General features: G+C 40.1%; 1 protein-coding gene across 1 annotated transcript in view; it reads right to left on the bottom strand.

Annotated features, from left to right (window-relative positions):
• PTPRO (protein tyrosine phosphatase receptor type O) overlaps positions 1-20,387 on the bottom strand; it is a 66,771-nt gene that overhangs the window by 38,315 nt on the left and 8,069 nt on the right. Inside the window, exons 3-10 of the mRNA XM_075141712.1 lie at positions 19,186-19,344; positions 17,033-17,185; positions 14,981-15,427; positions 13,825-13,986; positions 10,910-11,109; positions 8,374-8,494; positions 5,713-5,906; positions 3,164-3,275 (exon numbers count right to left, since the gene is read on the bottom strand). Coding sequence (XP_074997813.1) covers positions 3,164-3,275; positions 5,713-5,906; positions 8,374-8,494; positions 10,910-11,109; positions 13,825-13,986; positions 14,981-15,427; positions 17,033-17,185; positions 19,186-19,344 — 1,548 coding nt within the window. The remainder of the gene's footprint in view (positions 1-3,163; positions 3,276-5,712; positions 5,907-8,373; positions 8,495-10,909; positions 11,110-13,824; positions 13,987-14,980; positions 15,428-17,032; positions 17,186-19,185; positions 19,345-20,387) is intronic.

Genomic DNA, 20,387 nt, shown 5'->3' with positions numbered 1-20,387 from the left:
AGGAGCCGTGGGATCCTGCATTAGGGAAATGGTTTGTCTGCCCTGAGCTTGCTGCAAGGTGTGCTCCCAAACTGCCGGATGATCCTTCTGCTTTGTTTTAAAAAAATCAAGCTTATCTTCCAGGTGCAGAGGTTAGCTTTCTAGTTTTACACAGAAGAAACTGATAGATGGTGTACTGTCAAGAAGACTACAAAACCTTCTATTTAGCATTTTAAAATTTAAGGGTTTTTTTTTATTTGTTTGGTTGGTTTTTGGTTTTTGCTTTAACTCCTGACAACCTGTGCAGAGGAGGTAGCGTTGTTCAGAATTATGCACAAAGGGACCGAGTGCTCCGTAAAACCATCTGTTCCTCCTCTGGAAAGAAAGAGGCTGAGGGTGATAAAGAACTCTGCAGTCCCCTGGTAACCTGAAAGAGTGAAAAGGCAGCACCTACTGGGGACAAACATTTTAAACCTGCAAACATGAAAAATTGGCATGCCACTTTCTCGCAAGTTAGCCTGACAGCAGTCCCTGGACAAAGCTGAAGAGATTTCAAGTAATAAGGCAATCAGAGGACAGGAGTGTAATTAATGCTCACACTCAATGGTGACCATCTATTGATAAGCACTTGTAATTTGATCAAATCAAATTTCTTTGTTAGGACTCTTCCCTTAAAATGCTGTGATCTGGCCCACTGCTATTCAATGTTTTCATCAATACTCTGAAAGTAAAAGCACCACTGACAAGCCATGGCAACGGGCAGAGGAGTAGAGGATTTGGACAGGGCTGTGCTTTGAATTATTGGCCCCTACGCTGGGCCTGTTCAAACAAAATGTATTTCAAAGTGCCAGGTGCAAAGTTGAGTCTTTAGGAAAAAGGCATGCAGACAACACTTCCCAGATGATAAATTCTGGAAAGCAGCTACCCTAGGAAGGAGTGAGAAGCCACAGAATAGAAGCAAATCAACACAGACCTCCAGTGTGATGCCATAACAAATGCAGTCATCTAGATGCACAAACAGGAGAGTAATGAATAGGGAGCTGATTTTGCCTCTGTTGGAGTATTCAGCAGGCTGGTATTACACTTTCAGTTTTCACGTACTTTGGTAAAGACAGTAAAAATTAGAGAGGCAGAGTGGGGAAAAAAGTAACATGAGAAATTGCCTTACTGTGAGAGCACCTGAAGAGTTCAATGGAAGCAATTTATCAACAGAAAAGAGTGAAACTAAATTCTGTATAGAGAGGGGAAAAAGGCTTTGTGTCTCTTCAATCAATGAAAGTGTAACAAGAATTATGGACTGGATATTAAAACTAGAAAAATTCAGATCAGAAACAAAGGATAAAGCTTTGATAATAAGAGGAATTAAGCATTGGTACAACTTTCCAGTTGGATATTTTCTGGATATTTTCACTTAAGACCTGATGACCTTTCTGAAGAGAGGTTTTGCCAATCATAAATGGATGACATTATCTAAGAGATTCATCCATTTCTGATTTCGTCTACATCTGCTAGTTAGGGAGTTGATCCGTTTTTCATCTAATAGCAGTAACAGCCTCTACTTTCCCCATCCAGAGATCCAGACTGATCCTGATGACAGCTTATATTTTACAACCACCTTAATCTCCCTAATTGCTGCTGCAGGTTTTTGGAGACACAATGTTGATGTGTGAGGGCCCCACTGGAACATTTCCACTCTAAAACGCTGAACCTGGTACCCAAATCGGTTGGAAAAGACATTTCTCCCCTCATGCAGCAACCAACCAGCTGGAAAATTGCTTCCTTATAGTGCTACAGAAAAGTTGATTGATGCCAAGAGACAATGAATATCCCTGGAGACCCTTCACAGGGCCCCAGTGGGTGCTATGAGTTTCTGATATGCTGGAAAAGCACCAGAATTTGTCGGCAGTGTAGCTTGGGATCAGATATCTCAGGATGGGAGGATTTCTGCTGACTTCGGTGGAGCTAGGACTTAACCCACTAATAATTTTTCTGTCATGGCTCTGTTGAGCACAGGCACTATATTAATCATCATTGCAAACGGGTCTTATTCAGTTCCTTCCTCAGATACATCCTTTCAGCCTCTCGTCAAAAAGAAAATCTGGGACTAGGCTAGTATCTGTTTTGGAGGGAGTGGCTGGGACCTCATAGGCTGATTTTCCTCATAATTTAATTTCTACATCTAGAAAAGAAGAGCGAGTCATATTTTATTTCCTCTCATGGTGCATCTGAATTATTTACTGCTTTCAATCACCTTCGGCAAGGTGAACTAAACAGCGGTGCATAAAAGCAAAATGATTCAATAGGGAACTCTGACTTAACCAGCCTGGATGCTAGGAACACGTGGCAAGGCGCTAGCAGGACCTCTTGCATGCTGTTCCCTCTATGGCTGATCTATCTGACACATTGAAGATTCAACCCCAAAGTATCTGATAAGAGACAACGGCGTGTGTTAAATGCAAGGCTGGTCCCAACTGGGAGAAGGCGATCCGTGTGGTTATATCAATTTACTGCAGCTGAGAATCCGGATTACCAATGACTTGCCAGCACCACACAGCTGCCCAAGGCCAACCGCGGGCGCAATGCCTTGATCACAGGAGCACCCTTCTCTCCTTGTGAGCAAGCAATAAACACCCAGCAGGAAAGGCAAAGCTGGAGGACAAGAACAATGTGCTACCAAACACACTACCTGCCTCGGTCTGCCTAAGAGGGCAGAACTCTACTCCGTGTTAGCTAAGGTGCAGTCACGGTCTGATCTGTGGAATACTGGGAGGGGGAAAAAGGAGAAAAAAGCATTTGGAAACATTGAAAATATATGGAAAAATGTTTCATAGTATTAGCAAACCTGAGAATTCAGGTTACTATTCACCCATTAACTTCTTAATGTGTAAAACATACAGTGTCGTAACCGACAAGCGGAATCAGTGGCCCTCACTGGAGCCATGCATTCAGCTGATGGAGAGGACTGGAACGGAGTAATCAGACACTGTGCTTTGCATAGGAAAATTATATATATTAATTTAAAGCAGTCCTCAGAGCTTTCCTTAAAAAACGCACAGCGCAAAATTTAGCTGCTAAGTACCCTAACTTGCAAGTATCTGCAGGTGAAAGACAACACCCAAGTCGGACTTTCTCAGCACTTCTGCTCCCCGGAGCATTTCCACGGTCTTTTCAGACGGCTGCTTACCTGTTATGAAGCTGATGGTGGAGCTGTCACAGCAGCTGAGCTCTGGGTCCCCCCAAGTCACCATGGTGACCCGGAAATTGTAATACCAAGCAGGCAGCAGGTTAGCTATTCTCTATGAAGTGACAAAAGACAAACAGCGGCTCAGGAGAAAATTCACCAGTGTAAGGCAGGACTTATAAAACATGACAATATTTATAAATCTAGTGCCCACACATGGGACCATTTCTTGCTCCAGTGGAAACCTCTGTGCTTTGGGATTTCAATTTATTCAAAAATCGGTGCAGTGAGAGCGAACACGGCTGTGGTGGCTCTGCTGCTTATCCACCTGCACGTGGTCCCAGGTCCTACCCGCCACGGGAACCTCTCATTGATTTCCAGGGTGGTGAGAACGATTCCTGCAGAAGAATCTTTCGTCACAAAATTCTGATTTGATGAAGGCAGAATATTTAACTGGAAAAATGTAGGCTTTTCTATTTTGATTAAATGGGTTTTGAGGATAAATTAGAAACAATGTTTTTGACTCAGATATTGTCACTTCAAAAGGCTTATTTTTTCCAATTTTCAAAGTGTATTTCACTTTGTATTATCATTTATTATAAATGAAATATGAATGAAACATAAATGACTTATGAGACATAAATTATATATAAATACAAATGAGATATAAATGAAGTATAAAATGCAATATATTTTATATTATAATATCGCATGTAATATTTAAGTTAAAATTCAAATACTTCCAGTGACAGCACAAAACACTTCAAATATTTGAATTTTACATTTAAATGAAATGCCTCATGATTTTTTTAAAATTCAAAATAAAAGCAAATTGGAAATAATGAAAATTTTTAACAAATTAGAAATTGCTATTTTTACAGATCTCTGCTGTTTGCAGTGGTCTTTTTTCCCCAGATAATACAAGGCAATCCAAATATAGGATATGTGGACTATTCTTTTTATGCTTTTTAGAAAAAGTTGTATCCAATTAACACCAAAACCTTGAAGATGCTCAGACTTCTGACATGCCCCTGGTGTAATATTGAAAATATTAGCATTGCTTTGACAATTTTAAAATAAGATGTATAGCATAAACTGAACAAAGCAACTAAACAGAGCGAAAGGGCAAATTCAGTTCCAAGGGTTCTCACCAACTGATAATCCTTCAGGAAATAATTTTGGATCTAAGCTGTCAGATAGCTTGATTTTTGATTCCCCTGCTTTCTCACTGGGCTTGACACTGTTGCTCCAGAATACACCACTCAGAGATGTCAGTAGAGCATAGGGAAATCTGTGGGACATGGTGGGACTCTGGAGCACCGCTAGAGAACCCAAACAAAAGTTCACCAGTACCTACCTGTGTGTTAAATGCCATAACAGAAGAACAGCGACACACTCTTTTTCTAATTCAGGCTTACTCTTTAAAATTATTCTTTAAGACATGCTCATTTTAGCTGCGATACAGCACTGTTGCATTTCAGACTGAAATTCAGACAAAGGCATTCCAACTTGCCTTCCTTGAACAGGATTTGACACAGTAAGGCACGCTATCATCTCATTTTCTAGTGAACCACATTAAATCTGGAAGATGGCATTACTTCTAAGATGACTCGGATCACTCAGGTATTAATCTAATTGTGCTGAGTCATGATTACAAGATATTAATTACTCATTTGGTAAGTTGTTTTTTTTTTTAATTTCCCTGGAGATTTATGTGCTAGATTTACAGTCATGCACCCAATTACAGTTAAGCCGCTGTAGCCAAAATGACTCCACAAATGGTATTATGCAAATCAATTACAGTAAATCACTATGGCTCTCACATGCAGCAAAAGTTATTGCTATCCTTTTTGCATACTCATAAGTTTCTAAACAACTAATTTCAGCTAAAATTTCTTGCTATCTTGTGCTATGGTGAAGTCTGAATAAAATCTGTTCACCTCTAGGAATACATGCAAAGGAAGAGGAAAATTTCACTTTATTTCTGCCGAATCCCAGTCTGGCAAAGATGCGTGTGTGTGTATGCATGTGTGGGTTCTTCTAGTCTCCACCTAGTTGAAATCCTGGCAAAAGTCTTTGTAGCTTCAGAAACATGAAGGCTATTTTCACAAGAGCATCTCTGCAGTTAAGCCTTCCAGATGGCAGGCACACTGCAAGACTAGCCCGCAAGCCCCACATCCATATTATCAATATTAATTATGTAGATAAGGCTTTGGACTACTCCCCTGGAGAAGATGATGTAATTTTTAAAGCCTTGACTGACAAACTGACCCACAAACTGAAGCTGCCTCTGGACTTACTGAACATGCCCATTTGTCAACAAAAAAGAGGCTCATCTCCTATCTATTAGCATGGTTCAGCTGGCATTCCCTTACTTTATAACAGAAAATGCCTCTAGCATCCTGGCCATTTTCTTTGCTTTGCCTGGAAACATGTGCCAGGCTTAAAGGTCTATACACATATTCATGGAGGAAAGGCTGGGCAAAGAAACGTCACAAGGTGCCAGGGCTGCACAGGCATGGGAAAGCAATAGTCAGTAATGGTCACTTTACCACAGAGGCAGTTAAGGAGACGGTTGCTGCTATTTCATAGTAGGTTGTCCACTCAGAGGTCATCGTTGATGGGTTGAAGTAAAACATTTCTACAACGTATTTCCTGAACACCCCAAGGAAAGGTCTGTTCCAGCTCAAAACCACAGCAGTAGGTCCCAAAGGGTAGAGCGTCAGATCCTTTATTCCAGTGGGCACTATAAACCAGAAACTGTGGTTAGTAATGTTTTTGTTATCAATTACACTTTTTTTAAAACAATACCTTTCCTTAACCTAGTTCTACCATTTTTGGATTGTTCCTGACTTTCATTCCCAACAGCGTCCCTGTCACAAGCAGTGGAATACCATTTTTTCAGCATTTGTCCTCCAGGTCGTTATGTCTACGTTTTTAGAAATGACTGGAGGTTACTTGGTGTTGGCTGCTTAGCTTGAGATAAAGTACAGGGATTGATTTTTCACAAATGGAGGGTTCCATTCTACTTTGAAAATCAGGCTGTTTAGGAGATATTTCAAGTTGCTCAAAAACAAAAGCATCAAAAGCCATAACACTTTGGAAGATAAAGGCTACGAGAAAGAACAGTTTTTATGTCTACCCCTCCTTCCCTGGGGAACCTAAGGGTGCTGTCATGTATTGCTATTCTTGCCTCACAGATGATGACACCGAGAAAGAGAAGTCGAATGATTTGAAAAATGTCACATAAGGGTCAACTTCTGCAACCCTTACTTGTCTGGAAAGCAATTATTCTTCATGACTTAACTGAGGCTACTTAAATAAGTACTTCGCTAACATTTGCAAGGATTGCAGAGCCCCAGCTATTGCATGCCGGGTCAGAGCCAAGACCAGCACCCAGATTACTTCAGCCCATGTTAGCACATGATTGCCTTTCCCTTCATAAATCATTTACCACATCTTTTCTTTGCTTTCTCTAAAGTATTAATATTCACCCAGTGAAAGTCAGGCTTAGGGTGAACATGGGGAGAATTGAATACTTTTTATTTTATCTTATTTCAGTTTCATTCATCGTTAACCACCACTGATAATTTCACAGAACAGTTTGTTTTGCAGTTCTACTATTTTAATATCAAATTCAATATCCTGTAATGAAATGAAAACTCATGCAGCTGTTTTACTCCATAAAACATCCTATTTATAATAAGAAACCTATGAGATGTTTTGTTTAGAAATTGATTGCCATTTCTAATTGAGTAATAACTTTTTATGGTTGTGAGGCCACACAAAAGTGAAGAAAATGAGGGAACTTATTTACTTTGGGAATATATGATGTTACTTTCTCAAGTGAAAATAGAAATTTGCAGATTTCTGAAGTAACTTCAGTGAGGAAAAAAATCAAAAGTATTTGTAAAAGCTTTCCAATGGTAGAGATTTTAATAACAAAGTATATCTATTTTTAACTTACCATTTTTTCCTTTACTAAATATACCATACTCTCTTTTCAAATTTTTATTCAGACCCAACTTATGAAAACATATAAGACGACTGCCTAGAATGAAAAGGCTCTCACCATATTCACTATCCCACATATTTGCTTTCAATTACAGGATTCAACTCTTAACAGGTTTTGGTTTTTGCTGTTTCACTTTCTTCCCTACACCACAGAGAGGAAGTAGAATGAAAAATACTGCTCTCACCCAAGGCAGACTATTTGTCAAAAGGAGAAGCTGGGTGACTCAGGTTAAATATTTCTCTGCAAATGTAATTCTACACACTGAATCTCTTTCTCTTTGCCCTTTCTCTTCCTAATGTATTTTCTTACAGTGATAACCTTAACAAAATTAATTACACTGAAACTAAAAGATACTGAATTCTATCCTAAGTGACTGTTTATTTAGGAGCTTGGTGGAATCCTGAATTACAGGCATGGGGGAGCGGCTGTGCCTGTCGGCCATAAAACCACATTCTTGAAAATGTTAATCTCATTCTCAGCGTGTTCTTTTTATCTTCAAATCTCAAAGCAGAGAACACCAAGATCCACCGTTAAACTCAAGAAAATCAAGGCATACATAGCTGAAGTAAGTTGGTGATGGTCATGTAGTACTGTAGGAGGTAAGCCAGCTCTCCTGACTCTTAGCACTGTGGTCTTCTGATTGGGACACATTACATCCTTCAGAAAGCATATTTGCAATAAATGTCGTAACAGCAGTCCCACATACTTCATGAGACAGTGGGAATGAATCACCTCTAGGAAGAGCCCACATCTCTCCACGCATCACACTACCTGCAGCTCAGGCTGGCTACACCTAAGTGAGGTGAATCCCACCCTCAATGATATAGACCATGAGCACAGCTAGAGACAAACATATATTCAGGTGTCCAGGGGTGAAGATGGTTCTTTCCATAGGGCCCTCTGTGTGTGAATCCTGACCATAACTGCTCTCTAGTTAGGTCTGGTAATAACTTAACATCTAAATGTGAAATATCTATCTTCCACTGAAGGAATATTCATGCTTTTCCCCACCTCAGTAATGGGCTAGACAAGGCCAGAAAAATATTCTCAGTAAGTGTTCGTTACATTTGAAATAACCAACATGACAATTTTGTCTGTAATCCCTCATGGGCTCTGGGGATTAATGAATATACTACACATATTTAAAACCAAACCAAAACAAACCAAACACATTTCAAACAGTAAATGCAGTGGTTACCAATGGAAAATGTAACAGGATCAGAAGGCGGTCCAACCAATGGTCCTTTCCGTAAGTAAACCACAACTTGGTACTGGGCACCAGGAACAAGATTTTCAATGAGGCTGCTGCTTGAATTCACCTAATGGGGAGGGGACATATCAGATATGAAGTATTTACTCGGTCAATTAAAAAAATATTGAGACTGTACTTGAACTAGTCCAGTTACAAAAGGCATGATTCTGAAGAGACTGGCATCAGCAGCTAAAATTCCATTCGTTAAGGCCAAAATGGCAAAACTGTGAAAGTGGTCAGGACTGACTTGACAAACGATCTGACTTAGAGAATCAGACTTACCTTGCTGAGCAAGGTCAGCTGTCACACTGCAGACCCACTCTCTCCTACTGTCAAAGTTGATTGAAATATTCAAGCTACATTATTCATATTCAGGTGATATTATTCAGGCTGGAGTATTTAGGCAGTGTGTTTTCAATAAAAGCCTGAGGTTTTTCATCGGCCACCTGATTCATCTGCAGCTATGTGAGCTGAAGGCAGCATTATGGGAAAGCTGTCTTCTGAATGCAGGTGTTAAATGACTGCATGGTGAAATCAGAGAAGAATTACTCTCTTTCACCTTTCCTGCTCAGCACTACAAAACCTGACTAAGGGACCTTGTGATTCTTCTTTTCAGTTTGAAACATCACTATTAAAATTTCTGCTGTACCACATCAGGTTTTGGTCAGAGCTGGAGGCAGAATGCCTGATCAAGGATCAAGTGATTCCTGGTCTGGTACAATATGAAAAGTCTTATCTCCTGAAGAGCCAGCTAACAACAAATGCACAGAGCAGTTTTGAGGAAAGGACTTCATGCACCCCTTCTAGAACTGCAGGCTGATTTCCTACTAATATTTTCATTGCAACCTTTCCAAAGTCTGTATCACAGCCACCTTCGCACTTGGTGGTTTACTGCGATGCACGTGAATACCTCAGTGCCAGGACAGATTTAGTGAGGAACAGACTTTGTCTTTAACAGCTGCTTTGGAAAACTAAATCACTTTTACATCATGCACAATGGTAGAAATGGGTAGAACTCTGCACTGAATTTTGCCCTTTTCAGCTCGTCAAGGACAATTCAAACCAACAGCCAGTAATAATTCCAGGTATAATAAGCTGATAAAAATTGATTAGAGGTGGCATGAATATTTGTAATGACAAAGAGAAACAAATAACGGTATTTAGACCTTTCTGCCTACTTGCAATAAATACACATTTACTTTTACAGATATCTTGCTTATTCACCAATTAGGTTTAGGTACTTGTTTTTGAGTTTGTAGATGAATCCTGTAGTATTGGCTTTAATCATATATCTTTGGTTTATTATCATCTACTGTATTGTTTTTCTTCCTGATTAAATGCCTGCACTTTTAATAAATGGAAGGAAAATAACACAATGAGATTACAAGCTGATTCTGAAAAACAGTTCTCAAATTGTCATGAAAAGACACTTTCAAATGTTTAAGTTCATGGCCATTCTTGGAATAAAACTCAAAACATTTTGACAAAGATTCAATTTAAGACATTTTTAAAGGATGCAGACTCGCTGTATTAATTAACTTGCAGGGCTAATAAAGTTGAAAGAGGTGAAGATTTTCCAGGAGCGTTAGCGCTCTCTTCCCATTCCAATGGGCGAGCTGAGGGTGCAGCAGGGCAGCACTGCAGCCCTTTTCAGACTCCTAAATCACGCACACTTAGGGAGCCAGGGAGAAGTTGTGGCACTGCTCAGAAAATGACCTTATCAGCATCTTGGTAAGGTAACTGAGATGTGGGCTAAAACCTCTTTCTAAGTGAAGCCACGTGCCACTGATCCATCATAGCCACAAGATCTGATGTGGGATTGCACTCACTTAGGGTTTCAAGTAAAAGAAAACTGCCATATTTTGGGGTTCAGGATTCTTGATCATTATAAACACATCCCATACGGCAGACCTAAAGAACTGTTGTCCATCCAAATCACAGGCGGTCTGGATTATTATTTGCTTCCTAGTGCTGACATCTTTTTTTATGGATGAAAAGAAAAGCTGACTTCTGATCACCTCTAAACTCCCAGAAAGTTTACAGTCAGGTTCTGTACTCATATGTAGGAAGAATTTATGCAAATTTGATGATAATCAAGCATGTGAGTGCTTTGCTTAATACAAACGGATTAAAGTATATGCCTAAGTGTTACTCTGATATGGCATCGTTTTGCCTACTGCCACAAAATGTCTCTAAGGGTACAACATAACTCACAAGCTTGAACAAAGGATCGGCCACAGTCATTCCAACAGAAATACAATTTTAACACTACTATGGTTTACTGCACACTTTCATTCCTGAATGCTGTGCTCTCCCCTCCATTCTGCATCAGCCGTGTCTCTTCAGACTGCAGAAGGGAGCACCTACCGCTGTACTCTGCAGCCCTGAGCCTGATCGGGCCCTTGGGCGTGACGATCCCAAACAGCAGGGTGATTAGCAATTTTTTCCTGTACTTGAAAAGGCTCCAGCTTCTGCCCCTTACCTCAGTGCAGTAGTGTTTTTCAAGCCTTTGACTTTCCTTTTGCTTCTGACAGGTCAGGGAGACCACAGACACGATGGTGCTGTTGCCGCCGCTCTCTTGTGATGCTGTCCAGGATGTCAGGGCAGTAGTGGAGCTTAGCACCGTCACGGTCACATGCTGGGGCTTTTCAGTGAGCTCTTCTATCCATTCACCCGTGGGGCCTGGGACATATCCCAACAGCACATGTGAGCAAGCCACTCTACGCATTTGAGGCACTTACGTTAAAACACCCTCCTTTCACGGGATTCTTTACTACTAGTGAAAGAGGCTGGACTGACAGCTGTCCGTCTCCACAGCCCTCAGGCAGCGAAGATGGCAGACCCTGGGAAACAGCCTGTGGCGGGTGCTGTTTCACCCGCAGCAGAGCAGATGACAAGAGAAACATCACTCTTTGAAAATTCAGATTGCAGTATTCTCTATTGCTTACCAGAAACCAGCCAGCAATATCAGATTTGCTCCAAGGGAATGTTTAAAAGCGGTGAGATCCAATAATGTACAGATCATTGACAAATATTAAAGGATAAGCACACAAAATTTTTCATCTCTCCACATACTAACATACCCGCCAAGTGTACTACAGCCTTGAAGTGTGAAAATCGAGTTCACAGAGGTTACCACAGTGAAGAATCTTATCCTCCATCAGACTTTTTGAAGCACTTGGTAGAGAACATAGGTTTAAATGTAGATAAAATAACAATTTGGAAAATAACTTCAGCTAGACTTGGTCAAAATTTCAGATTTCATGAAAATTGTTAGCTTTTCTTGCCACTTTTAAGTGACGCTTGTGATGGCTCTCTCCTCGACATTTTTTCCTCCACGCAATTCTAATGGTACTTTACATTTATTGAGAAAATAAAACAAATACCAGAGCAAGAATTTGGTGTAGGATCAGCCTATAAGATTTGACAAGCCATACTGCTATCTAGGTGCAACAAAAATGTTGTGTAATACAAGTCAGTAATTTGCCAGGATGATTCACTGGCTGAGTGCTACAAGGATAAGATAAGGCTGAAGCTTTGAGCAAAATTTATTCACGACAGCAGACCCACACCTACTCAGGTAAAAAGAGGAATTCGACCATTAGATGAGTCTCTGGAGCTAGTGGATGTTATGTGTATTATTCTTACTATTCAGAAATTGTTTCAGCATTGGCATTAACGGAACTGAGCTACCTCATGTCACAGCCCAAAGTTGTAGTCCCCACACAAAAAGCCTACTTGATCAGACTCATAAAGAAGAATGGAGAAGCAATTTCACCTCAAGAGTACTTGTGCACACCTCAGATTTGGCGTACTACCAGAAATACATATAAAATCTAAAATACTAAGGATCTTGTGTTTGACAGAATAAATAAGAAAACTGCCAAGAATCCTCATCTGGTTCTAAAAGTCTGCAAAACTAACAGACAAAACCCCTAAAACCAAACGTTCTCATCTGTTATATGCAAAATGAAAGTATTCGTTACCTTCCTGTAACATCTTAAAACTTTATAACCAATGAGATTCAAGTTCCTCCTTAATCTAGCAATCCACACATATACTTTGGATTAACATTTTCTCATTTCTCTCAGGTCTCTGTCGTCAGTTAGCAGACTTCATAGAGGACTCTGTATTGCATATTGCTTAATGGAAATAAGTCACACCTTGTAAAATGGAATAACATTTGGTACTAATAGCAATGCTACATAATTTATTTTATATAATTGTATATTTATATATACTTTAATGCTTTCCATATAATGAAGCTGTCTAATAACTATTCCTAAAGAAAATCAGAAGACAGTGAAATTACAACAGCAGAGACTCTTTCTCTCATGTGCTGTTTCCTCTTTCCTCTTTGTTTTCCAAGTACTGTTTCTTTCAACTATAAAGTTGTTAAAAACATAGGAGTGATAGTGGAATTCAGTTACATGCAGTCAAGCATTATGATGAATTTAAGCCTAAATACTTAGTATTTGTAAATGTTATGAGCTATTAAAGACACAATTTTTATTAGTAATGTATTTCTGCCAGCCTTAGCTACCGTGTCTTGTTGCAGCATTCATGATTCGGGGGAGACACTACCCTCCCACATGTAAAATTGTGTAGCGCTGGAAGTATTCCCCTGTTCTCATTGTATGGGCATTTTGTAGGCTGTATCTATTTCCTGTTGTAGAAAAAGGTATAAAGGTGACCACAGCCATCAGCAGGATAATAATCTGAATTCACCAACACCTGTCTCACTTGCTGATGTAACTGTCAGTCATGATATTAGTTTACACAGCAGTGTATTATTACTTTGTCTTTTACTAAATCTTCAGTTAAGAAACCCTGGGATTCTACAGGGAAATAAATTACTTTTGCTCCTCTGAATTTAGCAGGCTGAACTATTTCATCTACAGTAATTTGCCCCATGTTCTCTCAGAGACCATGTAATTTCAGAGTTCAGTGTTTAATTGTGCAATTCCCACACTCTCAGCCTGAGATGCCCTTCATCCCTAACCCGGTACATACAGCCTCCAGGAGCAAGGAAGTTAAATATTTTCAAGAATCTCTATAACCACCGATTTAATTCTCGGAATTAAATCCTCTCTTTGAAAGATGCAAGAGGGGAATCTGTTTCAGTGAGCCACTTCTGAACGCTGGGCAATGACTCTATCAAATACATCACCTGCTTTCAGTTCTTAGCTCTGCCAAGACAGCACGATGAAGGCCCATCCAGGCAGGATATAATATATAAAATATTTGCACCATATTTCCTTCTCTGGCACAGGGAATTCCAGAAGACCAGACTCTTCTGATCCTGCAGCAGATGCCATAGCTGCCACAGTAGAAAAACTCTGTGCATTAAAGTTATATTGGTCTGGGAGAAAAAGACAGATTTGTTGAGATACTTACTGATATAAAAGCTAAGTGTTTTTGCTGATTGACTTCCCCGAACTTCACAAGAGCCAGAGGAGCTAAATGTTGTTACAGACAACTTATATTTTCCTGGTTCTTTCAGTTCAGCAACAAATTTGTGAGTGTCCTCACTTACTGTCAAAAATTCCGTGGAGTTCTCTAAATCAGGGGGAAAAAAGTGTGGATTAATTGAAATTTGAAAGGCTCCAGCCACTGAGAAAATGATTTATATGAGAAATGCTAATACTGTTTCTGCTGTGGGATTAAAAGGTATCCAAAAGGACTGGATTTATGTGGCTAGTTTTATTTCTTGCCATCAGCACAAGAGTAATTAATGACTAAGGTTGCAGTATAGGTGTAGAGGAACAATAAACCCAGGCCAAATTTTCATTCAGTAACAGGGATGATAAAATAGGGTTGCCATGACCGTGCAAGTGAAAAACAGCACGGCATGGATGAAAAGGAGCTTCCAATTTTCTGTCTATTGCCTTCTTATTCTGCAAAAAAAAGTATTTGCTCTCAGCATGGGAAGGCTTATGAAAACTGCTTGTCAGGAAATAAAATTCATTTGGAGAAAATAGAATTTAAAACAGAAAATCTTTAAGCAACATGGCTATTTTATTGTAGCTCCATCACTTGAAAAGTCTCCCCATTCTTCACCACAGCCTCCTTGTGGCCTAAGGAATACGTTCAGTAACCGTCCTTTGAGACAACTGTTAATCTGAATGTAAACCGTCTTTTCTGTATGCCCCTTCCAGCTGAGGTCCCCCTGAGAACCTCTCTCGGTGGCAGACAAAGCTACACGATATAATGTACCACCTTTGTCTCAAATTTCTATCAGCTTGTTTCTCCTTTCTCCGATATCAGAATGGATTTACAACTGCAGTATAAACAGTGCGGCAATGCGTACAACAGTATAAATCTTGTTTAACGAAAGAGAATTGCAAAGTACGATTTACCCCTCCTCCCTTACTTTTATGAAGCCCAGCCTGAACTAGATGCTATTCAATGCAAGAAACTTCTCGAGAAATACAGGAGTTGTAACAAAGCGTGCTGAAGCAGAATACTAGGTAATTAATAATTTGTAGAGGAGACAATCCACCAATGAAATTACAGAAAAGGGGTATGAAAAGGGTATAAGGCTCTGTTTTACCTTCCCTTTCAATATTGATATGGAAACCATCAAATGCAGTAGGTGGCTTTGGTGGTAACCAGGTCAGCACCATTTGTACAGGAAGGAAGGAGGGGGGCTCTGGCGTGAGTTTTCCAGATGCGTTGACTTCATTGGCCTCATAATCACTGGAAACTGCATTGACAAACTCCTCTTCACCCTCTGACGACGCAGCTTCGTTAGACCACCAGTATGGCTGCGATGTGGTTTCGTACTCAGTGCTGTTATAGCGGTAGTCCACCCAGGCTGCAGACGTGTTTGCTGCTGGAATGTTAGGTGGGTTGTCAGAAAAATGGCTAAGTTTTTCTTTCCTTATGATTTCTTGTGGTCCCATGAACGATTCTTCTGCAAAATTCCCACTGTGCTCTTCCCAGTTGTTTCTGTTGATTGGTACAATCTGAACAGAAATGTTTCGAGGTGGGTAAGGAACTAAAAGAGAAGCAAGGGTTAGTCTTTTAACAGGTACGTTCTGTGCACCTTTATGATGTGTTAATTCCCCAGAAAAATATTGTTTGCAGAAAAACAATGCATCTAGGGATATTTTGAAATAACTTGTTTTTATTAAGATTCCCCCTTCTCTTACATATACTTATAGTAGAAGTGATTCTAGTGGGATCAAGATGAGTGTAAATTCACAGAAGAATCACGACTCAAGAATACCAGGAAGAAAAGTAGATGTGAAGTCACAGTAAATCAGACTTCAGCGCTATTACAGCAGCAAGGCTACTTGAGTGTGAATTTGTTTTTATTGTGTCTTCCAGAAAGATCTTGATCATGAAAAAAAATACTTCTGTAGGAATGAATTTAAAAACATACGCAAAACTAATATATGGCATAGCTCGTATTTAAAAAGTATGACCTTCAGGTTGCTGTAGGGCTTTTCATATGCTTTTAGCAGCCACCTTTTCACAAGCATTAAACATCAGTTTAAATTTTAATATTTGTGAAAGCTTGGTCTTAAGATTTGGGTCTCCAGAAGACAAAATTCTGGCACGCAAAGAAGTTACTTCAACTTATGCCAGAAGGTGAACACACAGCATTTTGTCTGCCTCACTGTAATTGCTTGTCTGTCTGCCCTTACACACGATAAGTGCGAGGAGCCTCTGCAAATAATTTTGACTGGCACCTTTTAAGCTGGCATCTTACAACACACTAATTTGTTCACCTCCCCTGTCCCAGCCACAGCCACTAACACAAAACCAGACACTACAACCTCGTTGCAGTTCGTACAAAGAATGAGGGGTGGGAGGGCAACAGGAAAGAAAAATGTCATCCTGTTGGTTGCATTCTCAATATCTCAATAACTATATTTAGGATCCTCAGGATAGAACTCAGTTGGCATCAGTTGGCTTTGCTCCGTCCAAGGCAATGGACCAACATCAGCATATTCATCTGAAGATTTGGCCTTTTGATTTTACCACTGGTTCATTTCACTTTGGACCCTGGAAAATGTCTGTGGTCCAACAGATTAACAGGAAAGTTTTGGGCACCATCCCAGGACCAAATTTAATTAGTTCTGGACCCTGAACAAATGCAATTTTCAGCCTTTGCAACATTGCTGTCTTGGAAATTAAAAGTTCATGCTTCAGGGCATAAACTGGCTGCCAAATGGGGTGACTATGAGATTCTTCTCCTCCGTGATAAAAGACGAATGAGGAAGGCCTTCTCCAACAGTTTAGCTATGATTCACTGCGCAAGGAGACAGACCAATATAGATAGATCAACAGTATGCTCTGAGAGGCTATTCCTGTGGCTTAAAAATTTAATTCCTAACACAAGGCCTAGGATATCTCATGTGAAGCAGAATTTATTTTCTAAGAAGCAAGCTTTATAACAGAAACACTCATGCAAATTTCCCTTTGCACTGTATTGTACACATAACCCTATGTACTAGCTGCCGCACCCTCCTCCCGTGCTCCTGGCCAGGAGCAGCTCCCAGGACTGCTCCCACACAGACCCTCCCCTGGGTCCCACGGCAGAAAGGAAAGCAGACAGACAGACTTGGAGCAAACGGCACATAATCATTTTCTTCACCTGTTCTGTGCTGTTTGGGCTCATGCTGGACCCCGCTGTATTCCACTAGCGTGCTTTTATTGAAGGTTGCTTCTGATACCAACTGAAATGTGATGTTACTGTAGCATATACCTGGTAGCCAGTGATTGAAAACTGTTTTACCTTTAAAGAAATCTGCAGAAGGTTTAAAAAGGAAAGAAGAAAGGAAAAAAAGAGGAAAATACATCAAATGCTCACTTTCTGATAATGCAACTGCACATGCTGAACTGGCAAGGTTTCAGTTGTTTAAACATTGCTCAGCCTGGTCTAAGACATGAAATTCTAATAATTCAGTTTGCCAACATTTTTCCTGGCTGTCAAAGCCACTTTGCTACAAAAGAAAAAAAAGCCCAGCACAAGAAACATGAACTACTTTTCACAGGAAAGGGAACTGAATCTGGCAACCTGTTCCACGTGACACTGAATATCTCAAAGAGCATCTGACAGTTTCTGCAGACCTTTAGCTGCTGCACGCAAAAGCCTCCTTGGTCTTTTGCTGACTGACGCATAACGTTCGGGGTAGATGCTCAAAGGGCCATCCACCACGCAACTGAGTGCAAGCCGCGGTGCTGAGAGCTGAGCTCATGTCCGCCATCGGTACACGTGCGGGCTGAAGAGAAGTTGCTTAGGGCTATTTGGCTACGGGAAGGAGTGTGCGAGTTAATTAGGGAATCTCTTAATTCAGGTTGACTTTTTTATTCATCAACAGCTGCAGCTGCAGCATGACAGCCTCTGGAACCATGTATTAGCTGTAGAAGACAAAAATGACTGCTGGTATCCCTTTCGTTCTCTAGAAGGAAGTCACTTGTATTTTGTGCTATGATCCAGAATCGCCCTTCCTAACTTCTGGCACTTCACAGCGTTGAAAATGTGATTTCTAGCCCCATTCTGTATTGAAGCAAAGAGACTCCAAAATTTTCTGACCTCCTTCTAAAGGTGCATATCTCCCTCTGCTGACTTTGGAGAGAGCTTACAGTGACCAGACTTCTACTTTGGGAGCCTTAGTTCAGTGCCTAAAATTCAGTCCACCACCTACTGGATTGCTCCAAGGCATTTTACTGCCACTCTGCAATGTTAAGCCATTGGGGCTTCAGGGCCTGCAGGGATGCAGGTGCCTTTCTCACCTCTTAGGATGCTCTCCATAGGACAGTCCCATTTACATCTTTGAGATAAATGCTATGCTTAAGCTGTACTGCAGAGCAAAAGGGAGTTCAGTTTTAAACAAATTAAAAAAAAAGCAGAATTTGCTCTTGTTAGATTGTTTAGATGGTTAGATTGGTTGTTTAAATTATTTAGACTGACTGTCTAGATTGTCAGATTGATTGCCTTTGATTAGATTATTTTAAGAAAAATGAAATCTATAATATGCAGCAGGGTTTATTAGCTCAGAGACAATACAGAAAGCGATGGTAATATACAGTAGTACACAGCATAGCACTATTAGCACTGTGTCACTCTATAGTGATACAGAACTACCAGCTTTAAATCCTGCACCAAGAATCAGGTATATTGAATGGGTTTCCCAGCTCTGGGGCTTCCCAGAGCTCTCCTGTCAGCTATTCACCGAAGAGGAAACCTTCGCCAGAGGGAAGGGACTGGGAACATTTTTAATGCTTTCAACTGATACAGAATGTCATCCAGGGATTTCAACAACCGTATCTAGAAAGCAAAAATGTATCTCTATCCTTCCTACTGAGTTTTGGGTTTCCTTCCTTTTTCCTTTTCTTTTGTTTTGGATTGTACAGTGGCAAGGAATAAAAAAAAAAAAGTGAAAAGTTTTTTTGGATTTTAACGTACATGCTTATTTGGAAGCACTAGAGATTGGGGATCCCTTCCCAGGTTGATTTCAGAACTGATTAAAAAAATCCAGGTAGCCCAGTCTTCCTCTAAAATCCAAAAGAAGGAAGCATCACTAGAACTAGGATGGGAAGCAGGTTTAAATCCAAAGTGAACCACTAGCTCAATTCAAAGACCCATCCCTTACTTAAAGATATAAAGATTATTATATAAACAGACACATTACGAGAAATATAAATCATTATAATCAATACATGCCAAAACCACACCTAAGACCACTGTTTGAAATGTTTCCAGCAGAGTTAGCATTAAGTTTTAGTGGAATCGTTTCCTCCTACCTTTGTACAGCATTGTTCGGTAGTCTTTTCCTTCCCAATAGCTTATATTTACCCTGGTAAAAACATTGTACTTCTCTGGGTACTGAATTTCAAACAACACTCCTGTTTCTGGAGATGGTTTGTAATCATAGATAGAAACACTGCTCACAGGAAGGGGTTCTAAAGGATATACAAATAAAAGGAAAAAAGGAAGAAAGGAACAGATTAATAGGTAAACTGAGTTCTTGACATATATACAACACCAAAGAAACAAATGGTTTTGCTAGGTATGGCACAGGCACTCTTAAATCTACCAGGTGGCATCTGGGGCTTCACAGAGGTCTGAGGCAAAGCTTCTTGGAATGTTGTCAAAGCCAAGATTTGTGTGTTCCCCCACAAAACAATTTATGTTCTTGACGCTTACACTTTAACAGAAAAAATTCTTTATTTGCCGTAAAAAAGAAGATTGAAATAGCAGTTATTATTTAAGCACTCACAGTCATGACCCCAGAAAGATTTTCATCTTTAATGCTTGCCAATCATGTAAAAGTGCCCAGACAAAAACAACAAACCACCTGAAATTGCTTACAACTTTGGCATAAATCTGAACTTTTAAGATGAGCTGAGAAGCTTATTAGTGTAATGGCCAAAGGAAGCTACCTGAATGAAGATTTTCTATTTTGATATGTGTTCACTTCTTTATTTCATGGGTAATTACACAGTCCCCATTCCTACCATATCTGAGAGGGCCACCGTCTTCAACATACTTATCCACACCATTTTACTTCTACAAAATATAGCAGTACCATTACCATTATTTTACAGATGAAGAACTGAAGAGGTATGGAGAAGTAAAGTGGTTTACTGGAGGGCACAGGGGAAGCTTGTGCACAGAAAGGAGGTAAGCGTGGAACTGCCAACCTAGTGCTCTGAACTCTGAGCCAGGTGGGCTATAAAAAGTAAGAAAAATAGCCTGTGTCCTGTGTTGTGGCATCTAGACCAGTGTAGTTCCGTTGACTAAGGAAAGGTGTGTCAATTCACTGTAGCTGGGAGTCTGGATTGTTGCTAATAAGAGAGTCACAGTTTTATTCAGCCTTCTTTATCCACAGAAAAAAAAAAAAAGAAAAATATTTTAAAAATTAGCCTTTTGCTCGATGCTCTCCTCAGCAAGAAAAAAATGATAGCAACCCAACTATACATTGGTTAAGAGGGCCAAGCAGATA

This window comes from Calonectris borealis, chromosome 1, assembly GCF_964195595.1.
Source record: "Calonectris borealis chromosome 1, bCalBor7.hap1.2, whole genome shotgun sequence".
Classification (NCBI taxonomy): Eukaryota; Metazoa; Chordata; class Aves; order Procellariiformes; family Procellariidae; genus Calonectris; species Calonectris borealis.
This window is presented reverse-complemented; position numbering and strand designations above follow the sequence as displayed.